Source organism: Ostrinia furnacalis, unplaced genomic scaffold, assembly GCF_004193835.3.
Source record: "Ostrinia furnacalis isolate ACB-3 unplaced genomic scaffold, ASM419383v2 OfSCF7464, whole genome shotgun sequence".
NCBI classification, from domain to species: Eukaryota; Metazoa; Arthropoda; class Insecta; order Lepidoptera; family Crambidae; genus Ostrinia; species Ostrinia furnacalis.
This window is the reverse complement of record NW_021137703.1, coordinates 182309-199400: the sequence shown is the minus strand read 5'-3', so window position 1 is coordinate 199400 and position 17092 is coordinate 182309. Positions and strand designations below refer to the sequence as shown.

Sequence of the window (17092 nt, the reverse complement as noted above, 5' to 3'; positions counted from 1 at the left end):
ATTGGTTGGATTTTTGGCAGTCAAGCAGTAGATACTCAGATAGAATCCTGAACTATAGAACAAAGCTACAATACCGAACGGTGAAGATGTCAGACTGGCCGTCTCGGGATCCAAGGAACACTGGTTTGAACCCCGCCGCCGCTGGACTATTGTGGGGAAACCACTCGTCACAAAAACATAATTTAGCTAATCGCAACGCTCTCCACGGCATTGATGTTGAGATCAGGTCAACCTGATCTTCTGGCTGTTCCGCAACCACAATTACTTGGCCGACAAGCTGCACGAGCTCAACCCTTGCTGGGGCGACGACAAGCTTTACCAGGTNTGAAGATAACCTACTCATTTGTATTTACTCTGGTAATCATAACCTATTATTAAAAAACTTATTTGCTTCCAATTCATCGGCCTGCCGGGCTAGGATGCGCGCCGTGATATACTCTTACCAACGTCAAAATGTATGGGCAAAATCGATAAAATGGCGTGATAACCGCTTATCGCGGCGCGCATCCTAGGCCTACAGGTCATCACTTTGTATCAGGCGAGATACAGACCAAGAGCTTCTGGGTTAAAAAACATAAACGTCTTATTGATACTTTTTCAGGCAATGACTTTTTCTTTGTTGTAGAAATTAAGATTTCGCCAATGTTACATGTGCAGCTTTGATAGAGTTACATTGCGTTTTCATGTCGACTTTTTATCCCATTTCAGTATCGTCCTCGACACATTTATGAGCACACGTCAGACATTTTACATAAAAGCTCGTAATGTCCAACATAAAGTGTTGTCAGGCAAATTGCGGTTCATAAGCGGGTCTCCGAGGAAATCTGCTGTGCCAAATGTGGCACGATGTGGACGGGAATATCTCACGTTTCGTTATAATTAAAAGGGTTAATGTAAATGATAGCAAGGATTCTGTTGATTAGGTAATTTTATTCTGCTTATGTAATGCTAATACAAACATTTATATCAACAACAGTATCGCCTTTTAAACGTCATACTTACTCGGGTTATTTAACAAGTTTATTGCAAATTAACTGGCACTGTGCAAATACTATATCATCAAATAATTGCTCTCATCGTGAAGCGTCGTACTTTATTAAAATTAAAAATCCTTTATTATCTGGTTCGAAAGACCATTAAATGAGAAGACCCACAAAATTACGCACACACTACAAATACGTGTAATCAAATTATTCCTCTCAATAACAAACTTTTTCCTTACATATAAATCCGGCTCGAAGGACTATAAAATAAGTAGACACTCGCACGCATAAAATAGGTTGACTTTAAAACCACTTACACTCGCATAAATTAACACATTCCGTGGTGTTCACAAACATTTTGCCCTCCAAAACACGAATAGGGCTTCCTGGAATAATTTGAGGGTAGATTTAAAGCGGGAAGTTTCGCGCGAGGCGATCAAGGGAGGCATTAAACCGTCGTTGGTATGGTGGCGCTACTGAGTTGCTAATGATTTCACCTCAGGATTTGTCACAACAGCGTTATTAACATAATGGAAAAGGGTATAGTTGTCTCAAATAAAACATGCTAATAAATCATACCTACTGTCTCTACATATTAACTATACGTCCCATATCTGGAGTATGGTAGGCCTATGCAAGGTATGCTCATTTGGATGAAAGTGTAAAATTAAATATTACTATAATTTACTGATTTATTTAATTAATAAATGTTATTATAATATTATATCTAAATTATTTGACGATAAATCTAATAAGCTTATGTATGTAACTGCCAATTTTTATTGTTGTCTGACAAATTGTATGCTCTTTGAGCGGAACATAGTGATACTACCTACTGTAATAATAAATGTCACCATTTTAGCTATGATTTACAATAAATAATTTAGTATTTGTATATTTTGTACTTTTTTCATAACATTTATGATAATGTGGGTTTCGGCAAATATGCATTCTATGAAAATTATTTCTCTTTAGGGTTTTATAAAAATACTAATTGAGTCTACAGCTACAGTGTTTATTTGATACGTGAATTAATAACTTTCTCCTGGCATATCTTATAATTATAACGACTACGCGTAACTACTTCTTGAGGATAAAACGAAAGGATTTTATATGACATCATCCAGTAGGGACTAACGATAACTTAACCAAAGTGATTGTTGTGTGCCTACTGGTGTTTCTTTAGTTGTGACTATTGTCTGTTTTGCTCCTTGTTTGTTAATGAGCGCTATGGCCTTAATTGAATTAAATCGAGATGGCGCGGTTGATCAGGCTTTATGAATGAATCGTTTGCTGCTTTTAACAATCTCGTCTTTGGCATTTATTGGGCTATTCACGTTTATGAAGATTAGCAAAATAAGAACCTGGATGTTTACCATCTTTACATAATATAAATCGAAATCACTTCCATCTGTTTGTTCCTTCAATAAAATTATATTTGTGCGAATCTTGGGAATTTATTCTCCATACTTTACCAAAATACTTTGTAAATGAAGTCTATTTATAAAATAAAATATTTTCATTTTCATTTCATTTCATACGACTAAATAAAGGGTTGTCCTGCAAGCTACATCTAGCTATGTAACTACATATAGAACTTTATATCATTCTATTAGATAAGAAAAATATCACCAATTTGCTTTATTATTTGTGCATAAAGTTTTTTTTTTCTTTATTTCGTACAACTCTAAAAGTCTGACCCTCGGTTCCGGGCCGGAGCAAGACACGAATGAATTTTATTGAGCAAGTTTGCGGTACCATAATCTGCATCTCTCTGATATAATAATAATAATAATAAAGAAGCTCTCGCTAGATGGTTGGCTCAAGGGTCAGATTCAAAAGGCGGTGATCCTCAGCACGGCACGCATTGTCCGGAGGTTCCTCAGCCTGTGACCCTGACCAACGGTAGCCTGGGCCCTGCTCCGCTGCCAGCGGGTTAACTATTTTTAAGATTTTTGTTTTTATAATGTATTTTTATTTTTTGATAATAATTACATTGTAAAAAGAAAAAATTAAAAATAAGAAAGTAAGATGAATAAAGGAATAATAATAATAAATAATAATAAAATCTTTATTTAAGCAAGACAGATTTACAAAAAACGGAATGACAGTCTTAAGCTAATTACATGCTATGGTGGATTGTGAAGAAGTGTTGGTAGCGGTTCTCGCACTAGGTATGCACCTGTATCGCGAGAATACAAGTAACATTTTGCCAAGAAATTTTTATGCGGGTGGACTGAATTGGCGACTGCCTTTGGGTAATTTACTTACACAATACAAATTTACAACAACAAGCAAATTATACAAGAGTGGAGATAGATTGTATGAGTGTGTGTGAGCGTATATGAGTACCTGCAGTGCATGTTGTCTTTATTGTGGTATTTTGAGTAGGTTTTCCGTTTCCATGTAGATGGTAGATACTACTTATACATACTCAAAAAATATTTTGATTAAACCAAACAGGAAAACCATTAAAAGAAGATTACTGCTCGGTTACTTATACTTCTGTGCTTATCCGTTCACCGCGATCGGGACGCTCAGTGGAAAACCAATTTAGATATCGAATATCCATTATAAAAGAAAGGCGCCTTATCGCGATGCAATAAAACTGTGATTCCCAGATAAATGTGCTGTCGTCGCGTTTTACATACGGCCATATTTCTCCACCAACAGTTATTGAAAGTAGGGNTGCAATTTAATTTTTTATGCAATATAGGGCCATAACCAACTCCTAGCCTATCTGAGAATAACACTACATTGTTTGACTTTTTTACATTTAAAAATTCAGTTTTTGCAGACATTGAAGGCCGCAAGCCGCCATCAGTTTGTTGCTGACTTACTGGCATTGGTATATTTGGCAGAGATTTAAAATCCGTAGTAGGATTACCTAGATCTAAGAGATTGTTTGCTGCCAGGATATGTTCGTTAATTTGTTCCCTGGCTGAATTATATTTAGCTGTTATGGATGCAAGCGAGTCATGCAAGTTTGTGATTTCAGCCTGCAACCTTTCAACGTCCAAGTTATGAGTGGACCTACTCTCTACTAATTTACTGTGGTAGATTTCTAAACTGTCCACTAAATCTAAATTCTTTTTCCTTAACAGAATATTTTTGTGAAACTGTTCTTGCTGTTTTATTAATTTTTTTGTTTTAGATATAAACCTATTAATTTTAACATATTTTTTTAATTTATTTCTACTAGAAAAAGTTAATGGCTGACTAATGTTCTCAGATAATTTGGTGTCGCAAGATACATTTAGGTCTGGANAAACCATCACGGAAAGCGTAAGAACCTGCCATTTTGAACGACAATTCGTCAGAGTCGACATCGTGGTAAGAACCGTCGAATAATGTCGCTTTGATACCCACAACAGGGTAACCAGCCAATACACCATTCTTCATACGTTCTTGAATACCTTTATCAACCGCACCAAAGAATTCTTTAGGAACTGTACCGCCGACAACTTCTTCAGCGAATTGGTATTCTTTACCAGCTTCTTCAACATCCATAGGTTCTAAACGAACATATACATGACCGAATTTACCTTTACCACCTGTTTGACGAACAAACNGCCTGACATGGAACGTGTTATGGGGGCTGAAAATATAGGAAATGACCCATTCTATCCGCCAAATCATTTTGGCACACGATGCGCCAAACACCCTGTATAACTTTATATCATTATCTATTAGATAAGAAAAATATCACCAATTTGCTTTATTATTTGTGCATAAAGTTTTTTTTCTTTATTTCGTACAACTCTAAAAGTCTGACCCTCGGTTTCGAGCCAAGACACGAATGAATTGAGCAAGTTTGCGGTACCATAATCTACACCTCTCTGATATAAATGTAGATACTACTTACCTACACGAAAAATATTTTAATTAAACCAAACAGGAAAACCATTAAAAGAAGATTACTGCTCGGTTACTTATACTTCTGTGCTTATCCGTTCACCGCGATCGGGACGCTCAGTGGAAAACCAATTTAGATATCGAATATCCATTATAAAAGAAAGGCGCCTTGTCGCGATGCAATAAAACTGTGATTCCCAGATAAATGTGCTGTCGTCGCGTTTTACATACGGCCATATTTCTCCACCAACAGTTATTGAAAGTACTTTGTTATTTGAATACTACAAATTTTCCTACAGAAATTCTGTTTAAGTCAACTTGTGTACATTTGCCAGGTTTCTTTCCAATAAATGGCCTACAGTAGTTCAAGGTTAGGTACGTAATAGTATAATATTGTGAATGCAGAAAACATACGATATTACAAGCCTATTGTCATAATCATAAAAATAAAACGACTTTTGGTACCTAATATTGACATAAACATTTTGAAAACTACTCAATAATATTTACAGACGATGGAAAAATACCGTAAACCACGTTACAGATAAATATTATACCTAGATGTAAAAGATATTGTAATGGAGCTTTACCTAGCCTATCTAATAATCATAAAGTTTTTGTCAACAATCGATCTTTTGCTTTAAGCTTACACCTCTGAGAAGGCCTGAAAGTTAGCAGCAGACATAATCAAATCATGATGATTACATAAATAATCTTCAATGAGAACCAGCGTGCTACAAATACTTTATCGCTCTCGCATTCGTCTGAAAACATTCTAAAACTCCTGTAAATTCAGTTACACTGAAAACAGTGAACTTTTGTCTGCTGCAAACTGGTCTGAACTCAATAACGCTTTAAATTCATTTGCCGTCAGCCCGTTGTCATCGCCCTCCTCATTCAATAACGTGTGGGGCTGCAGTGTAATTACTTTTTGTTCGCGTCACCAGCGTTTTGGAGATCCGTGAGAGAGNCGAGAGAATAGACCAACAGACCAAGGCATTATAGGCACCCGAATTCAGTCCTACATTGACTTTTCATTTGCAGATTTTCAGAATATTTGAAGAAAAAAAATTACGGTCCGTGCCAATTGAATTTTGCAAAAACGACTGAAAAGTAATGCTTTCAATACTTCCTATTGGCGAGAGGTTAATGAAAGTTAGCTAATTCGTAATGCTCATCAAAATTCTGCAAGTATACAATATAATGTACTCGTTTATACTGATAATATTGTGCTATAAGTAGTAATATACAGTGTCTTGGCAGTCACACTGTCAAGATATTACTGAGTGGGTGACCTTTTTTGGCTACTTAGTAATATATTTTTTTATGTAATGTCTTTATTGCCTGAATTGTCAAAATAAAATTATTTTCTTTCTTTCTTTCTTTCTTTCTTTCTTTCTGTAATTTTCGATGACAAACAAGTAAAATTTATAACGCAGCATACCTACATTAAACCCTCTTGAACCGTTGCATTCTTTACGCCTTTACTAAACATAAGGCATAGAGCTACGGAATCCATTGAAAACATTCCATTCACACTTTCCTTTTTTAAAACTATCTAGATTTTCTGAGAGCAGCTCGAGTGCGAGTCAATATCTATTAGCATAAACCCAATATCGGGCAGCTGGCAGCTGCCCCACACCTGCCCGCTGCGATATGGCCGGGAATATAAGTAGATGATATTGCTGTTTGGATTCAACCAAATGTTGCTATTATGAATAATTTAATCTTAAATTGTAATGCATCCTCTTTGCCTGAACACTTTATCAATGGTGGCCTGTAGAACAGGTTTTAAACAAAATCTATTTCAGGCACCAGTCCCACACTAACTTAGAATAAAGTTCAACTAAACATAATGTTGTACATATAACTATTGTAGTATTAGCCTAAGTTTATGAGGGAAAATATTTTTTTCATGGTAGGTAAAAAATTAGAGAACAATTATTTGATACAACAAAGTCGATTGAAACGCTTGAAATACGAATAACGTATTAGAGTAGGCGCACACCGTTGATTTTTCGTCCGCCGATAATTTAGTCGGACAGTTGATCAGTATGGGCATGTATGGGAGTGCGCACACTACGCCGATTCGATTTGGCCGATTCTTCATACAATTTGAAATCGGGCACAACTATCGGCCAACTAAAAATAAACGGTGTGCGCCTTCTCTTACTACTCGTAGATGTATTCGGGTATAGATGTAACTTATTCTTAAACATTGAACTCTTGATTCAATACGGTCTGGTGGAGACTTTATTTACTGACCGTACCTGAACTGAAACATGTAATAATTATCCCAGTTAATTATGGAATAAGTTTATGATTATTTTATGATGCGGTTGTTAAGGGTTTTGGTAAGCCAATTTACGAAACCCTTTTGGTATCCCCAAACATCGTAATTAGGAAAAATATCGTCTGTACATAGAATCCCCTTCTTCGCATTTTACTTGATTAACTTACATGTTTGTTGCAAACTCCATAATTGACTTTAGATAAAATTACCTACTTCACATAAAATCATAAGTTTATTTTGAAGAGTTGTCAATTTAATTCATTACTTTGTCTGTGTAATTAATTTTGGAACAATTTCGCCTTTACGTTTCCGTGATCTTTATTACATTAAGTAAGTACGTATTGTAATATTTTCGTTCCATTATGTAAATAGGTACCTACTTAACAAGTTAATAAGTCTTAATTTCATTTCATTATTAGCAACTAGCTGACCCGGCGAACTTTGTTCCGCCTTAATGGCAATAAAAAGTATCCTATGTCCTTCTCCTGGCTCTAAACTACCTCCCTGACAATTTTCAGCTAAATCGGTTCAGCCGTTCTTGAGTTATAAGTGGAGTAACTAACACGACTTTCTTTTATATATACATATAGATAAAACATACCGACTGTACGCCTTATAAAAATCGATTCCATAAACAATCGAGAGTTGCACGCATCGAATAAACTCCAGCCAAGATTACACTGAGAGGCAGACACATCCCATTCTTGGTTATTTTTATTTTCCGATTTAGTACTTTATCACTTTAGCCATCGTGAGCATACAAATAAGTACATTATTTGTCGCTCCCATCGGATGTCCATCGCGTTTTGCCGTCTTCGAAAATTTTGCAGCCGATGGTTGAGGCCGTTCGTACGATTAACCCTGCACGCAGATTTTCTCGCGGTATCAAGTGATTTTTGGTCATTCCCGTAAACGAGCACAATCTAGAGTCTTCAGGCGTGCATATGTTTGTCTCGAAGCGCTGGTAGGGCCCAAAAGATAAGGAGACATGTAAAGTGCCCTTTAAGGGCTACCTTTTCTTTTTCTATTATTTACATTTTGACGTTCATAAGTGCCACTTGTGGTCTAAACTGAATAAATATTTTTGATTTTGATTTTTGATTTTGCAGTTTGGGTATATTACAATCAGTTGCAAACAAATCTAAGGCATGCTCATGGCCATATCTAATTTAAAAAGGTAAAGTAAGGTATTAAAGACGTGGAAAGAGATGCTATTTTGTGTAATTAAAAGAATAATTCAATATGTTCATGGAAATCGAACGATAGGTCTCAAAATTCCATCATTAGTTATCTTCATCTTAAGACATCAAATTATCGCCATTTTGTACAAATTAATAAATAAACTGACAATAATGTAACGTTTGCCCCCAAAATACACATGTTTGCGTCTAATTGAATGCTTGCCGTTCAGATAGAGCATGATTTGTGACGGTTTGGGCCACGATGTTTGCGATACGATACGGTGGCGGCGGAAAAGTTTAGCGAATCTTCATTATAATCAGATTAGGGCCGAAGGTCAACCGACTTCAGCCTAAGAACGGTTTACTTCGATAAAAGGATAAAAATATCGAAGTGGCGATAAGAAGAAGCTGAAATGTTTCTTTTCTCTCTGAAATTAATATTTTTCTGTGAAGTAAATAAAAGATAAATAGTTTAAAAAATAAAACAACAAAACTTATTGATGCATTAACATGCAAAATATAGTGTCCACTGTTGCATCTCAAAGAGATACTATGTATAAAGACTGTACTGTAGTACAGTCTTTATATGTTTTCTCTTGGCAGAAAGAAAAAAAAAATAGGATTGAAACTGAAATGAAGTACCTACCTGCCTATAAAGTAACCCCCTTACTAATAAAAAGTTACACAGTTGTTGAACACTGTTATGACATTTCCATACTAAACGTCACTTTAAAACACTGTTCAACAAGCGTGTAAGTTTTATTAGTAAGGTTAGTATTTAATTCTGTGATTACAAACATAAATAAGTTGAGTTACATAGAAAATACCTTTTATTAAAAAGTTCAAGTACTTAACTTCAGTCAGTGATCGCTCTAACAAGTCCTTATTCTCCGATTGTTTGTGACAACATCTACAAGGCCACCAGCAAGGACTAGTTTGCTATACACCCTGTATCTATACTTCATAATCGACCTTTAAGCAAGTTGTGCCATTGTCATTCAATGCCAGTGTGACGTGACCTCAGTCCTCCCTGCAGGCTGCAATGCCCTCGCATTCCTTTTCACGGCTCTACCATAAAGTTAATATAGGCCTAGCGAAATAGAGCAACAAAGAACTGATCGAGTGAGATGTGACTAGCAGCAACACTGTGTGATAAAAAGAGATGCGTGATGCCGTCGCCGCACGTCAAACAGAGCCGTTTTTTGCAACTATTTGACAGTTCGGAGGCACTTAGTGGCACGCTAAACGGAAAATTTGAGCTCTGAAATATTTTCAGATATTATGTGAGTGAAATCGTGGATGTTTATGAGAAATAGTGCCTCAGAAACTCGGTGACTGGTTCAGTGATTGATTTATTATACAAAATAGTGAAATAATCCTGACAACTGACACACAAATAATATCCAGTGTCATCCAAAATCGGTTCCGAAGGAATATTAATTATGGGCTCTACAGACGTTCAATGGTCATAAAGGGTGCATTTATATCTTGAACTTCATAATCGACCTTTAAGCAAGTTGTGCCATTGTCATTCAATGCCAGTGTGACGTGACCTCAGGCACCCCCTGCAGGCTGCACAATGCCCTTGCATTCCTTTTCACGGCTCTACAGAAATTCAATAGTCATACAGTGTGGATTTTTCAAGATTGTTGAGATTGGAGAAATCGAGGACTATAGGACATAGCATTCATGCTCAAAGGAATCTAAACACACTTGCTCGTGTAAGAAACGCTCCTATAGATTTTGTTAAGTAAATAACTTCTTTCATTATTACCTAAGTACTCTATCGCTTGAATACTCGTGAGCAATCTTTAGCCAAATACGATTAAATATTACGAAATTAGCGATAGTAGAATTTGACTGTCGATTATTAGAGCCGAAGTTGAAAGCAAAGACGATCGGCATAGCATGGAGCAGAGCTGACGTATTTATTTATTTATTAGGTATATACTACAGTTGACCATCGAGTTTTGTTAGTATCGTATGCGGAGACTTCTTTTTTTCTGAGAGATCTTTTCGTTCCTGGTCTGCTCTGTCCCGCTCAGTGCGACGTATCTTATATGAAAACGGCGCACATCGTTTCTCCGCTACACTCAAACGTTTCCATTGAACCTGAGCAAAGATGGGGCGTGTAAATATTGAAATTCTGTAGTTGCTTTTAACACGTCGTCTCCCCTCGCCTTGGTGGAAAACGGGCCTAACTGAGAACTTGAACATTCAACACCAGTGTAAACAGAAAAACATTTCATTGTACTTTTCATCCGTATTGAAACTGTACTATATGGCCCAGTTCGTCAGCGTCTGCGAACAAGCTGTGAATAGCTTGATTGCGAGTGCATTAACGTGCCACATTGTTTCATTAGCTTGCTTGATGCCAGCGAAACAATGGCTTGTAATTTTTCAGTTGCGAGTGTTTCAGTTCTGTAAGGCTGCAGGCACATGATGTTTTGTTGTAATTTTTGCATATTTATTGGAGAAATAGCATATTATTTGGCTAAAATAAGCGCGGTGGGACGTTGCGATCATTTTTTTTAACTTTGCTGTAAATAAGTTTTTTCTCTTGTTGTCAGGCGTATTTTTCCCAACCTATAGGTACACTTTATTAAACTTAGTACCTACTGTAGTTGGTCAAATGGTCAGTGACCGTGTTTTGAGCATGCATGAGTTGATATACTCGTACAAACATTATTGAAAGCCACTGATCAGTTTCAGAGATGGATACCCTCTATTTCCGCTCTATTGGGTACACTATGCTCTATGAATGTCCACATTATACCGAGTAAGGCAATTATACCGAGCAGACACTTCAGAGTCATATCACATAATGTTGCTATCTACATGAAGAAACAAAGCTTAATTAATTTTGTAATCCAATGTAGACAGTTTATTTTATTTTCTTGAGATGTTACTTTGCTACATGCATAATTTAAATGCAAAAAAAAACTTTTTTTATTATTATAAATCCATCTTCGATATGTCTAGATAACTAAAAAACTAAATAGGTTTCCCTACACCATTTTATTTCCACCTAAGAACTTGACAACACACAACAATACGTCAGCAGTGTGGAAGACGGCTTCAAAGTTTCTCATCAGAAAGTCAAAGGACTTTCCACTCGATATTAAAAATGTACCCTTAGAACCGATTTCCATGACAAAGGTGGGGCTGGCTGCTCCTTATCTGGGGAGAGCAGGAGTTTGAGATTATTGCGACGGACGAGCCTTTCGAGGTAATCGGGAATGGGGAATCAGATTATATGCCTGAGCAAACAAATGATCAAATTGTAAGATCCTACTAATATTATAAAGTCGAAAATTTGGATGTCTGGATGTTTGTTACTCTTTCACGCAAAAACTATTGAACGGATTATGTTTAAACTTAACAGTATTATTGTTTAAAACCCAGATTAGCAAATAGGCTATAATATATGACGATGTGACAAATAAATTTCAATAAATAAATAAATAAGACGTTTTTTTTTATGTGACAGGAGGCAAACGAGCAGACGGATCACCTGACGTGTCTAAAAAGCGCCATATCGTCATTGGTTAAAATCTACAGCGCTGGAAAAACCACTGTTTTTGACGTTCGTAAATATTCATACGGGGGAAGCCATGAACATGATATCTAACGGGGGTAAAACGAGGTCTACGCGTACGAAGTCGCGGGCGGCCGCTAGTGTTTAATAAACTTAAGCATTTTGTCTGGAGTGTTAATTGGGAAGTAGGTTAGGTATCGGAGTGCAAACTCTAACATATAATTTAACTTTACTTCAAGAGGAGTGAACGGGAATATTTTTTTGTGTACTTCTTTACTCTAAAAAATATAGGTAGCGTAACCATTGAACGCTTACTATCTGTCATATGTACAGACGACGGCACGTCAAAGTAACCACTGTGTGTTCTTGTGCAGTTGTAATAAGAGCTAAATAGCAATAAAAATGGGTAGCCTGATGTGCTGTCTTTTGTACAATTTGCACATTATACGTATACGTGCATTACTACTCAATGTAAATTTAACAAACTTAACTATCACGCTTTTGTGCCATTCCCAATGTAATAAAACACACCAGAAATTAAATTCTTGATCATGTTATTCGTGTTTATTGAGTGACTAACCCACTTATGGTACAGAGGAGATGGACACAGAGGGATCATTACAACTGCATATCAAGCACCTATAGCCAGGTCCTCTACTCGAGGCAGCCTTGGGTCGAGCGGCCGCCCAGAACTATCTACATTTACACTAATATTAAAAGAGGGTTTCATGTTCATTATTTAGATTAATATATGCGGTACGAAGTTCGCCGGGCCAGCTAGAAACCTATAATTTTAACCTAATTTGTGTCAAGAAAATTACTTATCAAAAAGATTTCAATCATATTTAGGCAGGTAGTGCTTGCTTACTTGGCAATACTTTATTGATGATCATCAGTCATTTGAAAATCACTATGACATTTTCTGTAGTGATAATGACAATTCTTAAAACAAAATTGAACAGTCAGATATTCTGTGGACTGTACTTACTACCTACCTCGAAATATATTAAAGCCTGCAACAGATTTTATTCGATGTACAAAGGCAGAGAGCACTTTGTCTAGCTCTACTGTGCTTAGCGACGGTGCACGTGCAAAATGCGATTACACCAATATTTCACACAAAATACGTTTGTTACAAAGCTTTTTCATTTTCACGAAATGCTTGTACAGTTTATGGACTGTCTAGTGAAATTACAGAGTGAATTCTTAGGCTGAAGTAATTTTCTTCAACTTGAAAGGGGATTTAGACTCTGAATTTATAAAATAACATTACAATCATTAGTAGTGATAATAATATGTTCTATAGGTACAAGCAATAGTAATAGTTAAGTACCAATTATAATATAGCGCAAATCTTTATCAGCTCTACATTTTTAAGAGCTATTTAAAACCTACTTCGTAAATTAACAGATCAGTAATATGCGTACATATTAATATCTGTCTAGCTGGAGCAATTAACCCAGCAACTAAAACAATCCAAAACTAAATCCGATCTTCTTTTGCCAGAAAATTTCAGCCCCGAAAACACCCGTGACCATTTCTCGCTAGTTTTCCAGTAGAGGCATACATTGTGTGTTTCGTGAGAAGGTTCGTACGTTCCGCGAGCGTTACTAGTCAATGGTAGCTTGGGTAAGCAAGGGAGTTGATAATTACATTGACATTGGGGAGGCGTTTTATATCGATCGGGCTTAGTTTTATGAATGGCTGGTTCGCCGGGAGTGCCGGGCCTCTCCCGGCCCTCGGAGGGGGAGGGAGGGGAGGGGGGGCTACTCAGCTGATGCGAGACGTGACATGATCATTAGCCTCCCGATTAACTTAAGTGCGAGTCGAGAGGATGTGTTAAATGCATAATTAAGACTTTGAAGCAATGACTTGCCAGTCGAAGTATGAGATTAAACCTTTTTACAGCTCAAAAGTTATGTACCTTACTCGTAAGTGAAAAACGTTTTTGCAAGCACACTTATGAGTTACATTGAAATTGCAGTAGAAACAAATAGTATGAGGATGAACTGATGATGATGATTACAATAGCCTGCCTGGTATTGTAATATTAAATACCGGTAAATTAGTTATCATTTAGCTACAATCAAATTTTATTTCATTATTTTATTTCTAAAACTGTTTTAATCTTATTAATTATGATAATTAGAGTTTTCATATCAAGTTGTGAAGCTGCCTTTCAACTTACACTTAAACATTATTCACTAATTTAGAGATTTCATTTTATTAGAAACATAAAAAAAAACCTACTTTATTACAAATGTTTCCATAGGTTAGATAAGTAGGTAGGTACTTGGAAACTTTGAGCTCTGATATTTTCCCGACTTTGATAATAGAGCTCTAGTCGTTTTGCAAAAAAAGCCTTAGTTCTATTGAAACTGACTTCCCAACTCGTCAATAATGAAGCTACTTTAAAGGTTTCCTTGGGTACTTAAATGTTCTTCTTCTAATAAGTGCGAAGTGAATGTTTACTTCTAACTACTTCTGATAGACATTGATAGAAAGCTCTTCTTTGCACAACACACACACTGAAAGATAATAGAATAAAATATTGAAACGGAAACATTTAGATTACAGTCCTTTAAAATCTAATAAAACTAATTACTATTTATATTATAATTTACTACATAATTACTCCTAATATCAATTTCTTCGGAATGCAGGCCGATCGTTTATGAATTCAGAAATTAAGGGCGTCGGTCGCACATATTAGGTAGGTAACTAAAATTCATTATTAAAATCATGTTTTATTGATGAAAACAATTTGCCTAATTAGTGAGCAATGATCACAATAATTATGTGGTGCTGCTCTATGTTAATATCATCAACATTGGTTCAATAGTAGTAATCCTGAATACTTACGTATCAAACGATTTCAACATTTTGGAATAGTATAATATTAAATGGGCTCGTAAATATTTCCAATACTTACTAAACGTTTTCAAAGCACTAAACTTTTGTATAATTTTTGGAAGACGGTTTACTCAGTAAACAATCAAAACGCTGCATCTAAAAATACAGACACCATTCCCAACATACCCATTTAAATATAAATAGATTCGCCCCAATACTTTACATAATAAAGATTCGCGAAATCCCCAGCGCCTTGAAATCTTGGAGGAGCCTCGCGCCTTTTAAATATTAACTTTTTAATTTGAGAGCGAGATAACGTCATTGGCTACATTCACTTCGCCGCCATTGAAACTTCTTTGGCCTACCTGTGAATGGCCGTTTTTTTGGCCAAATATTTTGTGAATAATACAGAATTGGGGCGGACAGAGTGGTCTTAAAATTTTATTGTATGACACAATATGAAACACAAAAGCAATTATGCGCTATTTTGCCTTTCTGACTTAACCTTTGCCAGTGGCTTTGCTTGCATGTATTAGATTGTTACAGAATTACTTTACACTATTATGTAAACTTGCAGATGTTCTGAAAAATAAATAGATGACAAGTATCGTGCCAAACTAATGAGTAACTACTTATTTGTATCCACACAATCATAGTGACTGAAAAATCATTTTCTTCGTAAATCGTACTTATGTGAAGATAACCTAATTTTCGTTATTATTACATAACGCGAAAAGATTCCAACAAATTATTTATTTGAAGATAATCCCACAAAATATTTAGAGTAACTTGTTATAAAAATAATACATACCGTATTCATCTTTGTAACGGCGGCATAAAGAGAACATCCTGTTTGTGCCCTGGGGACCTGTAGACGAAAGGTATTTTTGATAAGGGTATTCAACTGACAAAATAGTTATACAATCTCTTTTAAAATACTGGGGTTTCGAAAAATGTGATCTACATTTTCAGGTGGGTTTAAAGTCTGCCTAGACTAATTTAATATTTATGAAGATAAAACTATTAGAGATATTACTTTAACTAATTAAAAATCTACTTAATAACTTATTTCCATCTATGTAGTGCGTGATTTTATTTTAAACACAATCCAAAAAGTAGAACTACGAAATAGAATTTCGTAGTCGCTCGTAGTCTCGTAGTCATATCAGGAGCCGTAGCAGCCGAACGCTACGAGAAACGCTACGAGCTGTAGCAAATCGAATAAACACGAGTCAAATACCATTTATTGAATGAAGACAGTTCCGATGCTTATTCAAAGGGATACTGAAGCTGTTGTTGATGATAAGCTGTGACATTTTAATGGAATGAAAGCTTATGGAGGAGAATTAAGGATGATAGAAGTATTTAATGGACTAATTAATAAAGATTTTGGATGAGAAACTGTATATCTGGATGTAGTAGAATTACAAATTCTTAATCCTGGACACTTTTGATTTTATAATCACAACTGGATAGCAGGTTAAAAAGATGTAGGAAAATATAAAATGTCCAACTTTGCAAACTCATTGATTAGCTAAATAAACGAAAATAAGTTCGTTAAGTTACAACGGTTCTATATCAGTACATTTAATAGATTTTTTACTTAAGAGTTTAAATAGTAAATAAAGGTGTAATAAATTATTGAAATTGTAGTATGAATGAAAACCCTGTTTGCTGAATTAATTAAACAAAAACAAAAAAAAATTACATGCATAATTTAAAAAAAACAATTAAGTATTTTAACTTTCACAAACGACATAATAAATGATACTACGAAAATCTTAAACATAAATTGAAAACTTAACTTTATACAGGGTAAAATGTTCGTGTATGCTTTTCGTGCTCTCTACAGAAACAAATAATCTTTACAAAAATAAATAACGACTGAAATTAAATGAAAAGGGGAATTGACCGTATATTTCCCAAGCACTTGAACTAGACATCCAATACTATAGAAATGTGGACCTACATCTAATCTGTGCTGATACCAACCTCGTTTGTCCTAGTCTATCCGCCTGGCCGTATCGTGACCCATTTTAAAAAACACTAAAAAAGTGAAAACGTTTGAATTTCAAAAAAGGAATGTCAGAGTCACAGCACATAAAAAAGTTCACATGTGTGACAGCGTGGAGGCCGGTAGCGGTTTGAGCGCACGGAGGTTGTATAGCGACTGGTGTGGTTGTCATTTCGCGTGCGTCGGGGGACGTCGGGCGGGATCGGGCGCTCCCGGAGCCAGGACGAACGGAGTCCATCAACGCAGTAAATAATGGCTGCACGGTGAATTTTGATGTCCACTTTGGACCTGATGAAAAATGCAATAGGGGACGTTATTGCATTTAAAATTTGTTTTACGGTGGCCTAACTGCCGCAACGCTGAGAGAGTTAATCT

At 35.9% G+C, this 17092-nt stretch overlaps 1 protein-coding gene across 1 annotated transcript in view; it reads right to left on the bottom strand.

Moving 5' to 3' along the window:
* LOC114364746 (uncharacterized) overlaps positions 1–16846 on the bottom strand; it is an 80133-nt gene extending 63287 nt beyond the window's left edge. The window contains exons 1-2 of the mRNA XM_028321027.1: positions 16696–16846; positions 15515–15571 (exon numbers count right to left, since the gene is read on the bottom strand). Coding sequence (XP_028176828.1) covers positions 15515–15551 — 37 coding nt within the window. The 5' untranslated portion in view covers positions 15552–15571; positions 16696–16846. The remainder of the gene's footprint in view (positions 1–15514; positions 15572–16695) is intronic.
* Positions 16847–17092: the final 246 nt, after the last annotated feature.